Source organism: Haliotis rubra, unplaced genomic scaffold (genome assembly GCF_003918875.1).
Source record: "Haliotis rubra isolate DU_JTF1 unplaced genomic scaffold, ASM391887v1 Scf477, whole genome shotgun sequence".
Classification (NCBI taxonomy): Eukaryota; Metazoa; Mollusca; class Gastropoda; order Lepetellida; family Haliotidae; genus Haliotis; species Haliotis rubra.
Window position 1 is genome coordinate 256,106 of NW_025767165.1, and position 16,922 is coordinate 273,027.

Sequence of the window (16,922 nt, forward strand, 5' to 3'; positions counted from 1 at the left end):
ACCCCACATCCCCCAAGAGACCTTGACGCTTTCTGGCTCAGGCATGCACACGAAAGATTCTTGGGGCTCTGCGTTTTAGGAATGTGAAGCTTTTTTTCCTACAGCTACCCCTGGACAGAGTTTCTGGGAAAATGTGGCTGATGAACATCCTCCTCAAGCATTAGTACAGAGTTTTAACTTGCCATACAAACATGGAGGTCCAGGGGACCACCATCAATAAATTTAGCAGGTCCTTGCTGGTAATTTGAGGGTTCTGTATAGTTTTAAAATGGTGTATTGTATACGTGTAGTGCACGTTCAGATAATTACTTCAGAGCCTGGGATGAATCAGTGATCACGTGGACAATGGTCATGACTGATGGGTGAAATAACAGACAGATAACCAGTGTTCACGAATAGTGTCTGACCCTCTGACAAATCCGGCAGATTTTCCGGTGGTCCGGTGGAAGTCTACCACCTGCCAGCCACAGTGTCCGACTGTATATTTCACAATGACTTTGACTGAAGTTGTCGTATGTGACACATCACACTTGTTTGCTGTTTACAAATTTTACGTTTGTTAATAATTTCAATGCCACTTATAAGAAGTGTTAAATCTGAAATGTGTGTTTAATTTTTATTCTATGGGTCCTGTGAATTTTCAGTGGGTCGAACAGACCTCTGAAACTTACAGGACGCAATGTCCTGTTACTTTGAAACACCATTCGTGAACACTGGATAACTACTCTTGATGAGGTATAGGTTCGCTCTTGGTATATTTGTGCGTCTCTCCTGCGTATCGTGGGTTTTCTGCGTCCATTCTCTGCATTTGTGCGTACTGGATGCACATTTTTGCGTCACGTAAAACCCTGATTAGAACATGTGAGAAAAGTGGTTTCTGCATGTTTTGAAACTGTACTGTTGTTTTTTACACAGTTCGTCTGCCTGTATGACTATGAGTGAGTGAGTGAGTGAAGATTTAAACTAAAGTCACATCTGTAATATTTCAGACATACCGACTAAAATAACTCGTACATTGATAATAAATAGAATACAATGTAAAATCTGTTGACAAGGTCAATACAATTTCTAGAATATCACACACATAGGTTTAAAAGTGGCATGTAACTTTAAAATTTTATCACTATTCATGACAACACAATATAAAATACTCTTAAATCATAAAACACCTGTCAACAAAGGACAATAAAAATAGAATGTCACAGAAACAGAATTTAAAATTTAATTTCTATCAGAACAACACAATATAGAAATGAGCTGTCGCTCTCCAGCAACAGATGGCATCACCATACTACGGGCCATGAGGACTTACAGTACTTTGCTACCCACATGGACACCATCATTCCTTCAGGTGTTTATTGACAAAATTACCTAAATCTGCCTGTGTAACACAGGGCTCAATTTTGTGCTTTGTTACTTGCACCGGTGCAACCCAATATTACACATTGCAACCTAATTATTTGTCTAACTTGCACCAGGTGCAAGTCAATTTTTGAGAAATAAATAACAATAAATCTGACATTATAAACATAATTATCTCAGCACATTATTCTTCTAAACTTTGAATAATTCAGTAGCATATTTCTGCCATTACATATTGCAATAAAAGCAGTGCAACTGGAATTTGGCTGGTGCAACTAGGTTTTTGTCTTAGGTTGCACCTGGTGCAAGTAGGTTAACATTCCTTAAATCAAACCCTGTAATATGTTATTGCAAAATATTCAAATGTAATGCATGTGTAAAAACATGCCACAGATCAATGCAAGGAAGCCATATACAGACTATGAAAGATCAACACCCTGTGTTTAACCTGAGTCATTACCTTTCACTTTGACTGTATAAGAGTGAGTGAGTTAGTGTAGTTTTACGCCACACTCGGCAATATTCCACCTATATGGCGGCAGTCTGTAAATAACTGAGTCTGGACCACACAATCCAGTGATCAACACCATGCGCATTGATCTACGCAATTGGGAACCGATGACATGTGTCAACCAAGACAGCAATTCTGACCACCCGATCCGGGTAGTCAGCCCCTTACGACAAACATGTTTTCCTGAAGATCAATTTTAACCTGGATCTTCAAGGGTCGACTATATCAGAGAAGAGTGAACTTCAATGTAAAATACAACCCATAATATATGCGAACAAATTTGTAAGCGATGTACCATATATGCAAATAAATGAAATTCTTAACTTGAAGCAACTTCTTTCAAGCCAAATGTGTACCTGGGTCAAAGGTTTTGCAGACAGCTTGAATGACTAGAATTAACAAACATTGCACAGCTACCGTCACCATGTAACCAAACTGGGGTCATGTATGGTTGTATCTGCTTAAATGCTAAATGTCACACCACACTTCTCTAAAAAATAATAATACATTTCTCTTAATAATACTAACTATCAGCCCTCAGGGAAGCTACCATACAATTTATTCCAAAAACAATCATGCATTTAGATTACAATGTTAAATGAAAAAGTTCGAATGAATTAATGCAAAGTTGCATTAAATCAACTCTCGTCCTCTGCTGGTCGAACATTATTTCACGCGAACCCGATAGAGTTATGTCCCTTGGAGCGCTCTTTACGAATATCATACACACAACTTGTGATTGAAATCAGTTCGGCAACAGTTTCCAATGAACGGAGCAATTGTTTACATTCCATACATGGTACGTGTTCTCTGTTTGGAAGCTGTTCGCCTCAAAGTTTCAATTAATCATTTCAGGCAAGTTGTAAAGGATAATAAATCTTTTATTGCATCAATAGGAAGCTCAAGTGAGCACATATGCCCCAATATATATAATACAGGCCAAAATATTGTCGAAAATATGTGACATTGTGCCTTTAAGCAGCTATACCCATATTGGAAATCATAATCTTGCCATAGGTTATGATTTTTGTGTTAGTATCAAAATGGCTGTGATAATGCTAGAAGTTCTAGACTGAATACTGAAAAAGTACACAAACCTTGGACAGCTGACCAAGCCCCTGCGGCCAGGAGTCCTCCTGATACGGGTCTGTGGGGTACACATGGGTTGGACTACGGTCACCATGGCGGAACAGCTGAAACCGAGATGTAACGACAGGTGAAACCACGATGAAATGACAGGTAGGTTCTCTTGTAATATCCAGGTTAAAATTTAGTGATGAGAGTGAGTGTGGTTTTATGCCGCTTTTGGCAATATTCTGGCAATACTTGGACACTGTTGGGGTGCGATTCCACAAAACCATCGTAGTGCTGATGTTATCGTAAGTCGTAAACTTTAACATATAGACTTATGAGTGAGTAAGTTTGGTTTTAAGAAGCTTTTAACAATATTACAGCAATATCACGGCAGGGGACACCAGAAATGGGCTTCACAACTTGTATCAATGTGGTTTTTTTTGGCATGATGAGCAAACGCTTTAACCACTAGGCTGTACCCCTTCTGATAGTCGTAGTGCTACGATAGCTTTGTGGAACAGTGCCCAGGGCCCCACATATTGTACCCATGTTGGGAATCAAATCTTGGGCTTCAGTGCGACGAGCGTTGAGCGAATGTTTTAACCGGTTATAATAAGGATGTGATCACATTTTATGACACAACAGAATCGCCATAATCACATTAGCCTGAGAATGATTTAATAATCTATATCAAAACATGTCGGTTTCCTGACTGTAATATCTTATAAACATTGGTTGCCTATTTGTCTCAACAGGAAGTATTCGTGATTGTAGTGTATTAATCTGTGCCTGTTTCATATACACAATGTTATGATATTGACCCGATAATGCCCGCATGAGTTTTGTGGCAGGGTTTACAATTACAATCGATTATTGATTAATTACTGAGCTCCATTATTGATCTGCATAATGTGAGTGAAACCCGGCACTGGTCATTTAAGACAGGTATCCCTTTAGAGTCAGTGCTCCTGGCACGCACGGGTTTGGTCCTTAAATGAATGCCCACTTACTTCCGTTACCAGTTTTGGAATGTCATATACCAGAATGAAGCTCATCCAATGGGGAGTCTGAATATAGCAACCGGGTTCATTATAAGGGTTTCAGTTTATCATCCCTGTTAACTTTTCCACGCTAAACCTCTATGCTCCCTAATGCCGCATCGGAATCACTGTAATACCGCATCAATAACCTCTCAATATCGTATAGGGTGCTCAATACCGTACATACTGAATTATATGTTATTAAATATTGAATTTCTAGACAAAAGCAATATTTGTTTTGCATTTCACTTTGTAAGTGTTTGTAAATAAAAGTACACGGTGTCTCTAGGAAGTGCATGGATATTACATTGATTGACAGCTCATACACCCTCAATAGCTCTGCTGTCAAATGCCAACAGTGGTATCGCCACGGTGACTACATGGCTAAGTTTTAAATAATTCCAAATAAGTAGTTTTTGTGTTCATTTAATTCAGAATGTATATGCAGCATGCATGCATTATTCCATAATGTGTGTAATATACAACATGAAAACGTTGAGTCATGATGAATGCTAATTTTAATCCCGAGCGATAAAATAGTTAGATCTATTTATGCGCCTCAGTATAATTCACACATAGAATGAAACTGACTTAAACTTGATTTCACTTTGAATCAATACTTTTACGGAGAACTACTTCTGTTTATTCTTAAGTTTTAGTTTAAGTTCTCTCTGCTCTTTTCTGGCCTTCTTTCTGCTTCATTTTTCCGTTTCTGCTCAACTTTCTCTCTTTTTCATTTCAATGATATGGTCACTTGTCAAGATTCTATGTGAGGTCAGCTTTCTGGGATTGACTTTGCCCTCTGACTTTTTAGTTTCAGGCAAAGCAAACTCCCGGTTTACTGCTTCCAGTTGTAGTAAGAGGCAACCCTTCATCGCTTGTAACTCTCTACAACCATGTTGCCAGATTCATCAAATGATGAAGGGACGTCTCCAGTGAGAACAGAGAGGATGAATTCTTCAGCTGACAAGACCTCTGCTCCCTCTGGAAGGTCAGCCTCCTGCTGGACGGATGTAGATGGGTGTCGGTTCTGGAGTAGCTGCAGCTTGAAGTGCATCTGCATCATGGAGTGTTTCAGCTGTTTCAGGGTAGCTACAGCTACCGATGACTCACTCACCGCGATGCAACTATTTTTCTGCTCACTGGGGACTTTGATGTAGGAGCGCTTGTCAAAGGGCTGCGACGGTGCAAAAATGCTGACCTGGGGATGGCTGTGGGATTGAAAGGAAATATCCCACATTTCCTGAAGCCATTGATGATATTACTGGCGGTGAATGCTTTGTCGTCGTAGAAGCTCTGAACAACCCTCGCCACTCCCACTTACAAACAATGTTGTTGGGGCTACTGCTCATATAATCTGAGCACCCAAAATTCCATTCCCTACTTAAAGAACTAAATACGCTTTTGTCTAGTGGACATAGCCACTGGGTTGTATGGGGAGGGAACGCAAGAACTGTAACGTTGTTCTCCGTGCCTTCTCCAGAAAACCCAGTGTCTCATGAGACGAATGGCTATCAAGGATGATTAGCTGAGGTCTCTCTGAGCCTTAATACTTGAGAAAATGGTCTTCGAACCATCTCTCCCCAGCTGATCTTCCATCCGCGCTCTCCTGGTATGTGTGTAGACAGTGCCAGGAACGCCAAGTTTAGTGTTGTATGTGCCCAAACATCTTTGGGTCTTGCCTCTCACGATGGCCATTGGTGGTATTGTGTTTCCAGCGGCATTAACACATGCCAAAACACTAACCCTGTCACGGTCATTACCAACACGGCCAGGAATGTTCTTAATTCCAGTTTGAGTGAAAAATTTTAGCCGCGGCCGGTGAGTTAGAGGAACCCCAGTTTTCAGTCTATATTCCAGATTAACTGAGGCTTGTTGTTTAAATCTAATGTATTCATAATGTCAATTAAAGTCTTAAAATAGCTGTCCACAATGGACGGGGTTTAGCATCCTGGCTCTCACGGTGGATAACGCCACTGGTGTTCTCAGTTTTCACGTCAGGGTGGACGCTTCAGGAAGCCCGCAATCCATTTCTTGCCAGGAATTCCCCTTTAAAAGGGTTTTAATACCAAGCTGTTTGCAAATTAAGCCACTTTTATTATTAAGTGGCGCCGGGTGACGCCGAATCCCTGTAATGCAGCTAATTTCAATTTGCTTGCAATGTCGTTTTCAAGTTCTGTGGAGATGGTTGGGGGGTTTCAAGATGCAAATCACCTTCGGATTTCCCAGTGACACGGTCCGATATCGCCATGACTGGCACTCCATGCTTTTTGGCAGCCTTTCTGAGCGACATGCCCATATTGACATCGTTCACTGCCATTTGGAGATCCTCTTTGTATAAGTTCTTTTCTTCCCCATCTATAAAGTATCAATGGTAGAGTCATTTAAAAGAACAAAAGCTTAGTTATTGAACAAGAAATTCATTTATTTCAATAACAACCACAATGTTCCAAAATTTCCATAACGGCTTTCAGATCCTGTTGAAGATCGTAATGGTCTTGGATATAGTTCAAGACCTGGCGCTAAAGGTGCATGATAGACATTTCACCATCTATCTCCTGCTGATGTTTCAGTACATGACAAATTACATGGGCCACAGCAATTCCATAACATGTATTGTCTACACTGCCCAAAAGCAGCTCCTTTATAATTTCAGCCTCAGACTCAAAATACACATCATCAATGAGAATGTTTCTGGTAGCTTATCTTTGCTAAATCCACAGCAGTAAAGATTTTTCCACTGAGTTCTTTGTCTCTAATTTTGATCGGCAGTGCCATCTGCAATTAGCATATATATATATTTCTTTCGTTAAAAGAACATGGATATGGAATAAATAGGTGCTTAAATTTGTTATTATTCCAATTCATTTTCAGTATGCTGTCCAATACGTTTGCATTTCTACATATTTCTATGTTAGTAAAGTGTAATTAAAATATTTAGCAATCGTGCAGTGGTTATTCTAATGGACTATTTATCTGTCAACCATATTTTTTCGCTAATTACCATTACGTTCTTCAACAGGATCACCAAATTCATGTTACTTAAGGCTAGAGAATAGTGTCACGATATTTGGAGGTGATTTTTGTTAGTAACAATTGGTCGCCTAATACCGCATTAACTTCGCTTTTTAACAAATGTTTGATAAGTATGTATGAAAGTTATTTAACAGTTATTAAAATCACATTCTATTCATTCTGGCCGCTTTTTTATTGTATATTCCAGTGTCTGTGTTCACTTTTGTACATACCGTGAATCAATCAACAGGTGTCCAAGGTAACGGCTGGCTTGCTAAAAATCTCGAAAAGCGAAGCGAAAAGAACGCTACTTCGCGAGGCAACCGTGAAGTTAACCAATAAAACCGTTAGGTGATCACATGATAGCGTGACGATTGGATCCTATAAATAACACCAGGAAACACCGAAAAGGTATCGGGCTTGAGACAAAAACATTGATGAAATGGATTAATCAGTAGATTTATTTATATGTAGTGTACCGTACGGATTTCCGGAGCACTGACTCTACAATCAAACATCCTTTCAAATCCTTAGCTATAGAGTTGGCTACCACTTGGCTGCTTATGAAACACTCCTTTGCGAAACGGCGAGGTTCAGCTTTACAATCCCTATTTCAGTTGTGTCATCATTTAACAAATTCATCCTATGTAATTTGAACGCGGTCTTAACATATTTATTGTCAGTTTTAATCAATAATATTATTTGTGACTACGTTCGTCATCCACAGTAGAGTGTTGGCAAACTCGTCTGCTCAGCTTTAGCCGCTAACTTTAGGCTGGTATAGCTATAGTTTTAACCTCCAGGAAATCCGAAATAATGCGCCCAGAAATGTGATAGCCTTATGTAGACACCATATTACATCCTCGTAGTATGTATTTTCGGACGCATAATAACATTCATTGTTGTCTCGCATATCAGACGAAAAACTGTAAAACATTGCACTTGCGTCTTGAGTGTAAAACTAGTAAAAGCCAGTTTTTACCCAAAACACAAGCCAGTTTCCGCGTAGCTTACAATGTCTGTAAGACACAACATATCTCGTTAAAGTGCGATTAAAACACTGATGATGTGAGCAAACATACGCGATGGTGCATTATCAACGAATCTTGTCAATAAAATACCCTGAGCTTTTGCCATATCAACCTACAACGTCTGGATCAGTGGATCATGGATGTCTGCTCAGACTGCTGACGGGACATGGCGAAGGAAAAGCAGCTCACAAATAGCATTGACATACTCACAATTTGTACTAATCTTAAGGTTGTTGAATCAGTTGGGCTTATGGTATCCACTTTTGTCAATAAAACTAAAACTATAAAGAGTCGCATTTCTCTACATCGGTCATATTTTTGTTTATCGATGTCACCGTTTGTTTAGAGTGACCTCCCCTTGAAGCTTAGTCGAGGGCCTGTTTGGGTTGCATTCAGCGTGTGATACATAGAGAATACTACACGAGGTCTCATTACATACGAATTATACGAAACGAGTGTCCTTCCTATGGTATCTGACCGAGCGAAAGCGAGGTCAGATAACATAGGAAGGTCACGAGTTTCGTATAATTCGTATGTAATGAGACCGAGTGTGGTATTTTATTTATTACCCACGTCTTACATGCATTTAAATTGACAAAATAGCGTATTTTTGTTATGTTTTTGGTTTCAAACCGAAACCGATTTCATAAAGAGGTTGCGGAAGAGTTTTGTACTGTAGTACAATATTTGCATGACGTCACACTAATGACGTCACTGCCATGGTAACCGACGTCACGATGCATGTCAGTTGTCATCGCCTCGTACAGCCTCCTACAGTAAACTACTCCGTTGCACCTCGTTTCTTGGTTTCCAGTTGCTTCATTCGGCTAACATCACTGGTGGAAACATTGCGTTTATGTTTTTCGACGGATATAATGTCTCAGTTCGACTCACAATTAAACAGCGACACGGCAACGTTCGCAATGTTTACATTCCCACAATGCATTTAAGTTGTAGAATGAATGAATTCACGTGTTTGTTATGAATGAAAAAAATAGTTACATCACAATGTGACCTAACTGAGAGGTCATCGGTTATCCAATCAAATCGTTAGAATTTCAGGTCAAGTCGTTACGACACAGGTCAACGCGATACGACAATCGTGTGACGTACGAGATTAATATGCAACTACCCATACGTTGACCACGTGGGTAATAAATAGAGAATATTATGACGAGGTTCTGATTACATACGAATTATACGAATGAGTGTCCTTCCTGTGGTATCTGACCGAGCGAAAGCGAGGTCAGATAACATAGGAAGGTCACGAGTTTGTGGTATAATTCGTATGTAATGAGACCGAGTGTGGTATTTTATTTATTACCAACGTCTTACATGCATTAAATTGACAAAATAGCGTATTTTTTGTTAATATTTTGGTTTCAAACCGAAACCGGTTTCATAAAGAGGTTGCGGAAGAGTTTTGTACTGTAGTACAATATTTGCATGACGTCACACTAATGACGTCACTGCCTTGGTAACCGACGTCACGATGCATGTCAGTTGTCATCGCCTCGTACAGCCTCCTACAGTAAACTACTCCGTAGCACCTCGTTTCTTGGTTTCCAGTTGCTTCATTTGGCTAACATCACTGGTGGAAACATTGCGTTTATGTTTTTCGACGGATATAATGTCTCAGTTCGACTCACAATTAAACAGCGACACGGCAACGTTCGCAATGTTTACATTCCCACAATGCATTTAAGTTGTAGAATGAATGAATTCACGTGTTTGTTATGAATGAAAATATAGTTACGTCAGAATGTGACCTAATTGAGAGGTCATCGGTTATCCAATCAAATCGTTAGAATCTCAGGTCAAGTCGTTACGACACAGGTCAACGCGATACGACACACGTGTGACGTACGAGATTAGTATGCAACTACCCATACATTGACCTCGTGGTATTAATTTTTCCACAGAGGTTACTCCCGTCATATCTTACGTAGGAAAATATGATAGGAGTAACCTCTGTGGAAGAGAATGCGTGATAAGGCTGGACACGGATTTATGTTAAAAGGTATGTTCGGTTAAATGTATGGAAAAATAAACAAAGCGAAAACTAGATGATTTACAGTTTTTCCTTAGAGGGCGAAATATGTCTTTATGTTATCATGGTGGTAAAATGTCATATTGCAAAATTGGAGGAAATTTTATTTTAAGCAATTCATCTCGATTCTTTTATTAATAATATTGAATACATGATTTCTTAATGTATATTGATTACAATAACACACAAAAGCAAATGAATAAAAAAAATAAATCGCTTTGAACAAAACAAATTGGCTTTTCGTGCATTTTGCCATTCCTGACCCATATATTGACTAATTCTTGAATTAGAGATATCATGCCACAGTTAAGCATGAATACCCCACTCAGACACATTATACGAGCCGACCAGTCCTTGTTGTACCCATTAATGTCGGGCGCCAGGCAGGGACCAACAAGTACCATATTTAACGTCTTTTGGTATGACGTGGTCGGGGATCGAACCCGCGACCTTCCGCTCTCCGGGCGGACGCTCTAACCACTACACCACGGACGAGGCCTCTTCCTATAGAACCTAATTACGTATTGACGACAGTGGAGAGAATGTAAAGTCTAGGTACCCATTTTTCGTATTCATACACCCTTGTATCTCCATTATAATGTATTACTGTATGCTGTCGACTTTTCTAATAGTATTGGTAACACTTTGGGAATAGTTTAGTTTTCTCCCTTTTTTTCCCCGAGGTGATTTCAAAATTAATGAACATGGTTTAAGCAATAACCCGTATATACAAATCTTAATCCTCAAATCAGTAAACAACCACACATGATCCTGACTAATGAATATAATATACATAAACATACAGTTTGATGTCTACAGTCAAACGGGCAATAAAACTGACGGCTGGTATTAGACTAACGCTTAGTCTCTGGATATGCATGTATATAATGTTGATAGTAACAAACAAACCCATTTAAATTGAAAAGGAGCCCCAGGAGAAGACCAGAGACCTGAGCAAATCTAGACTTGCTTCATTTTGGGCTTTACCATTGCAGAGAGGGCTAGGCAGTAGGGAAACTAATGTGGCTCAGGGAGTGTGGAGACAGACTAGGCTGGTATTGGTAACAGACCCTAGAATTATTGTCACTACATCTCTCTACGAATGTTTAGGCGTTTGGCATTGTCCAAAACAGTCCAGTTTCAGGGCTTGAATTCAGAACAGTGCTGCAAGTTATCAGGGATTCAACGTGTTTTAATAACACGTATCAAAAGTGCACATGGCAAATGAATTAAAAAACAAGTTAAGTCGAAAAGTCTGAAATCATCATCCATCTGTCGCTTTATATGGAAAATCCAACCTTTTAGAAAACTACACCATCCCATTCCAAAACCTTTTCAGCCACGAAGCACGCCATGTTCAAAACGTTCTCGAATCTCCCTTTGTCGTTCTTATATAGGTACAGCCAACCTTCTACAGATGGTAACTGCCCCTTCCTAACTATTGATATTTTACATGTTTAATGAGATGAATGGTTTATCAGTGTAACAGGGATATCTGACTGAGATTTACATTTGTCGTTGAACGTCCGGTGACCATAGATTTAGTCAGATGATTGGCCAAAGCGCCTCTATTGTCCATCACGTCATTTACCATGAAACTTCACCCTCAGTAATATCGCGTCAATCCGCCCGTCGTCTTAAGACAATCTTGGATTCGACGAGGCATCTCCAAATCAAACGTTCAGTACGAACGTGTTTCAGTCCACCCCATTCTCCTTGAAGGGCAGCACCGGGTTTGTTGAGAGTGGTCGGTGGTTGTTGACGGTTAGGTACACGCCGTCTGTATAATCTTAGGGTTTAGATTTTCGAAGCCGTCTTAGCGCTAAAACAGTCTTAAGTTAATGTTAATGTATGGCACTTACGACTATCTTAGCGCTAAGAGAGCTTCGAAAATCTAGGCCCAGGCATGTTGGATGGGTGACAGGTGACAGGTCTCGACTAAGTGGTCGCCATGATAAGGTGGATATGTTCTTCTGCTGGAGGTACTTAGTGACAATACGAGCCATCTGTGCTCTTGTTGGAGGTTCCCAATAGCAGTACGAGTCACCTGTGTGCTCTTGTTGGAGATGTCAGTAACAATACGAGCCCTGTGTGCTCTTGTTGGAGGTACTCAGTAACAATACGAGCCACCTGTGCTCTTGTTGGAGATACTCAGTAACAATACTATCCATCTGTGCTCTTGTTGGAGGTACTCAGTAACAATACGAGCCCTGTGTGCTCTTGTTGGAGGTGCTCAGTAACAATACGAGCCCCTGTGTGCCTTGTTGGAGGTACTCAGTAACAATACTAGCCACCTGTGCTCTTGTTGGAGGTACTCAGTAACAATACTATCCATCTGTGCCCCTTGTTGGAGGTACTCAGTAACAATACTATCCATCTGTGCCCTTGTTGGAGGTACTCAGTAACAATACTATCCATCTGTGTGCCCTTGTTGGAGTTTACTCAGTAACAATACTATCCATCTGTGCCCTTGTTGGAGGTACTCAGTAACAATACTATCCATCTGTGCCCTTGTTGGAGGTACTCAGTAACAATACCATCCATCTGTGCTCTTGTTGGAGGTACTCAGTAACAATACTATCCATCTGTGCCCTTGTTGGAGGTACTCAGTAACAATACTATCCATCTGTGCCCTTGTTGGAGGTACTAGTATTAATACAAGCCCCGCGTGCCTTGCTGAGTTCCTCAGTAACAATACTATCCATCTGTGCCTTGTTGGAGGTACTCAGTAACAATACTATCCATCTGTGCCCTTTGTTGGAGTTACTCAGTAACAATACTATCCATCTGTGCCCCTTGTTGGAGGTACTCAGTAACAATACAAGCCCTGTGTGCCTTGTTGAGGTGCTCAGTAACAATACGAGCCCTGTGTGCTCTTCTTTGGAGGTACTCAGTAACAATACGAGCCATCTGTGCCTCTTTGTTAGAGGTTCTCAGTAACAATACGAGCCCTGTGTGCTCTTGTTGGAGGTACTCTACACTAACAATACAAGCCCTGTGTGCTCTTTGTTGGAGATACTCAGTAACAATACGAGCCACCTGCGCTCTTGTTGGAGATACTCAGTAACAATAAAAGCCCTGTGTGCTCTTGTTGGAGGTACTCAGTAACAATACGGAGCCACCTGCGGTCTTGTTGGAGATACCAGTAACAATACTATCCATCTGCGCCCTTGTTGGAGGTACTCAGTAACAATACGAGCCACCTGCGGTCTTGTTGGAGATACTCAGTAACAATACTATCCATCTGTGCCCTTGTTGGAGGTACTCAGTAACAATACGAGCCCTCTGTGCCTTGTTGGAGGTTCTCAGTAACAATACGAGCCACCTGTGCTCTTGTTGGAGGTACTCAGTAACAATACTATCCATCTGTGCCCTTGTTGGAGGTACTCAGTAACAATACTATCCATCTGTGCCCTTGTTGAGGTACTCAGTAACAATACTTATCCATCTGTGCCTCCTTGTTGGAGTTACTCAGTAACAATACTATCCATCTGTGCCCTTGTTGGAGGTACTCAGTAACAATACTATCCATCTGTGCCCTTGTTGGAGGTACTCAGCAACAATACTATCCATCTGTGCCTTGTTGGAGGTACTCAGTAACAATACTATCCATCTGTGCCCTTGTTGGAGGTACTCAGTAACAATACTATCCATCTGTGCCCCTTGTTGGAGGTACTCAGTATTAATACAAGCCCTGCGTGCTCTTGTTGGAGGTTCTCAGTAACAATACTATCCATCTGTGCCCTTGTTGGAGTTACTCAGTAACAATACTATCCATCTGTGCCCTTGTTGGAGGAGGTACTCAGTAACAATACAAGCCCTGTGTGCTCTTGTTGGAGGTGCTCAGTAACAATACGAGCCCTGTGTGCTCTTCCCTCTTGGAGGTACCTCAGTAACAATACGAGCCATCTGTGCTCTTGTTAGAGGTTCTCAGTAACAATACGAGCCCTGTGTGCCTTTTGTTGGAGGTACTCACTAACAATACAAGCCCTGTGTGCCTTTTGTTGGAGATACTCAGTAACAATACGAGCCACCTGCGCCTTTGTTGGAGATACTCAGTAACAATAAAAGCCCTGTGTGCTCTTGTTGGAGGTACTCAGTAACAATACGAGCCACCTGCGGTCTTGTTGGAGATACTCAGTAACAATACTATCCATCTGCGCCCTTGTTGGAGGTACTCAGTAACAATACGAGCCACCTGCGGTCTTGTTGGATACCTCAGTAACAATACTATCCATCTGTGCTCTTTGTTGGAGGTAATCAGTAACAATACGAGCCATCTGTGCCTTGTTGAGGTTCTCAGTAACAATACGAGCCATCTGCGCCTTTGTTGGAGGTTCTCAGTAACAATACGAGCCATCTGCGCTCTTGTTGGAGGTTCTCAGTAACAATACGAGCCGTCTGTGTGCCTTTGTTGGAGGTTCTCAGTAACAATACGAGCCATCTGCGCCTTTGTTGGAGGTTCTCAGTAACAATACGAGCCCTGTGTGCTCTTGTTGGAGGTAATTCGCAACAATACGAGCCTTGTCTGTGCCCTTGTTGGAGGTTCTCAGTAATAATACGAGCCGTCTGTGCCTTGTTGGAGGTTTTCAGTAACAATACTATCCATCTGTGCCTTGTTGGAGGTTTTCAGTAACAATACGAGCCATCTGTGCTCTTGTTGGAGGTTCTCAGTAACAATACGAGCCGTCTGTGCCTTGTTGGAGGTACTCAGTAACAATACGAGTCATCTGTGCACTTGTTAGAGGTTCTCAGTAACAATACTATCCATCTGTGCTTTGTTGAGGTTCTCAGTAACAATACGAGCCGTCTGTGCTCTTGTTGGAGGTTCCCAGTAACAATACGAGCCGTCTGTGCTCTTGTTGGAGATACTCAGTAACAATACGAGCCATCTGTGCTCTTGTTGGAGGTACTCAGTAACAATACGAGCCATCTGTGCTCTTCTTGGAGGTTCTCAGTAACAATACGAGCCCTCTGTGCTCTTGTTGGAGGTTCTCAGTAACAATACGAGCCCTATGTGCTCTTGTTGGAGGTTCTCAGTAACAATACGAGCCCTATGTGCTCTTGTTGGAGGTTCTCAGTAACAATACGAGCCATCTGTGCTCTTCTTGGAGGTTCTCAGTAACAATACGAGCCCTCTGTGCTCTTGTTGGAGGTTCTCAGTAACAATACGAGCCTGTTGGGGGTTCTCAGTAACAATACGAGCCCTATGTGCTCTTGTTGGAGGTTCTCAGTAACAATACGAGCCCTATGTGCTCTTGTTGGAGGTATTCAGTAACATTACGAGCCCGTGCTCTCGTGTCGTTATCCTGAAACGTAAGACGACGTCCACGTCCAAATAGCAACACGTTTGCCTGCAGGAAGTTGTCACGGTAGTACTGCCCAGTAGCACATCCATGCAAAACATGTAAAGGTTCCACCAGTCACAGTGATCCCACCCCACACCACGACCGAGCCACCCCGAAAACGATTGTTCTGTCCAACGTTAACGGCATGGCAACGCCCATTCCGTCTACGCCACACTCTGTTGCAGCTGTTAAGGATGTACAAGGTAAACCTCGAACGTTTGCCACTATTGACACCAACGATATCACGAAGTAATTTTACAGACGTCGGGTATGAAGGTTTCATCCGTGTGTCCGATTACGAATCGTCTATCCACTCACTCTAAAACCTGCTGCTCTATGAAGCTCGTCTTCAGTTTTAGATTCACCCTGAGCATGGATTAGTTACACAGTCGATCTGACCACCTCCGTGGTGTAGTGGTTAGAGCGTCCGCCCGGAGTGCGGAAGGTCGCGGGTTCGATCCCCGACCGCGCCATACCAAAAATAATATGGTACTTGTTGGTCCCTGCCTTGCGCTCTGCATTAATGGGTACAACAAGGACTGGTCGGCTCGGAGTCAGTATAATGTGTCTGAGTGGGGTATTCATGCTTCACTCAGGGATCTCAGATCTGCCGATCAATCACTTCTTGTTGTGCCTCCATATAAACTCAAAACTTTCAGACATAGATCCTTCAAACTTTCAGCTGCTTGCCTGTGGAACTCTCTCCCTACAGATATCAAATCTGCTCCAACTCTCTCAAGTTTCAAATCTCATCTAAAGACATTTCTTTTTCTTCGCTACTGACTGTCTTGTGTTTGCGCTTAGAGCATGGCCAAGTGTTGTGGAGTCAAGCGCATTACAAATGATCTATATTATTATTCACTGCGGCATGGTATCTCAGTGGGCTAGCACTATAAAACCAGCCTAAGTCTGGGCTAGTACAAGCAGCCGCACATACACATACACATACACATACACACGCATGCACGTCGTCATATGAATGAAATATTCTCAAGCACGACGTAAAACCCACTTTCACCTCACCTCACCTAAACAGTCGATCCTATCATGAAACGGTTTTGTGCGCCAGTGCGACCAGACCGACGTTTGTCATCAAGCTTATTTGTCTGTCGATGTCATGATTGTAATCAGCTAATTACTGACTGAGAAACGTTAAAAGCTTGTGTCACAATGCTCTGTTTTGTTCCAACATCCAACATGCCAATTGCTTGTAGTCGTGTGTCGAAATATCTCAGAAAAGAACGTTCTGTCTGGTTTTTTATCACTGAAATGTACAGCATCACACATTTCACAGTAAATTTCGAGTGTTACCCGACCATTTACACGTACATGCAACACGCTTTCACGAAATGGGCATGTTTTGCGCGACATTCATAGCACGTCGTTAGAGAATACAGTTTCTCAATCCATATGAAATGATACAGCTTGCTGTCCATATATCATCACCATGAGCACACCAGGATGGAATATTCTCTACTTTTAGAAATAGTA

General features: G+C 41.5%; 1 protein-coding gene across 1 annotated transcript in view; it reads right to left on the minus strand.

Annotated features, from left to right (window-relative positions):
- The window catches only part of LOC124290878 (prostatic acid phosphatase-like), a gene marked incomplete at its 3' end in the record, with an annotated part of 24,215 nt that extends 15,843 nt beyond the window's left edge, over positions 1-8,372 (minus strand). Inside the window, exons 1-2 of the mRNA XM_046727724.1 lie at positions 8,244-8,372; positions 2,971-3,066 (exon numbers count right to left, since the gene is read on the minus strand). Of these exons, the coding sequence (XP_046583680.1) occupies positions 2,971-3,066; positions 8,244-8,330 (183 nt within the window). The remainder of the gene's footprint in view (positions 1-2,970; positions 3,067-8,243) is intronic.
- Between the last annotated feature and the right edge of the window lie 8,550 nt (positions 8,373-16,922).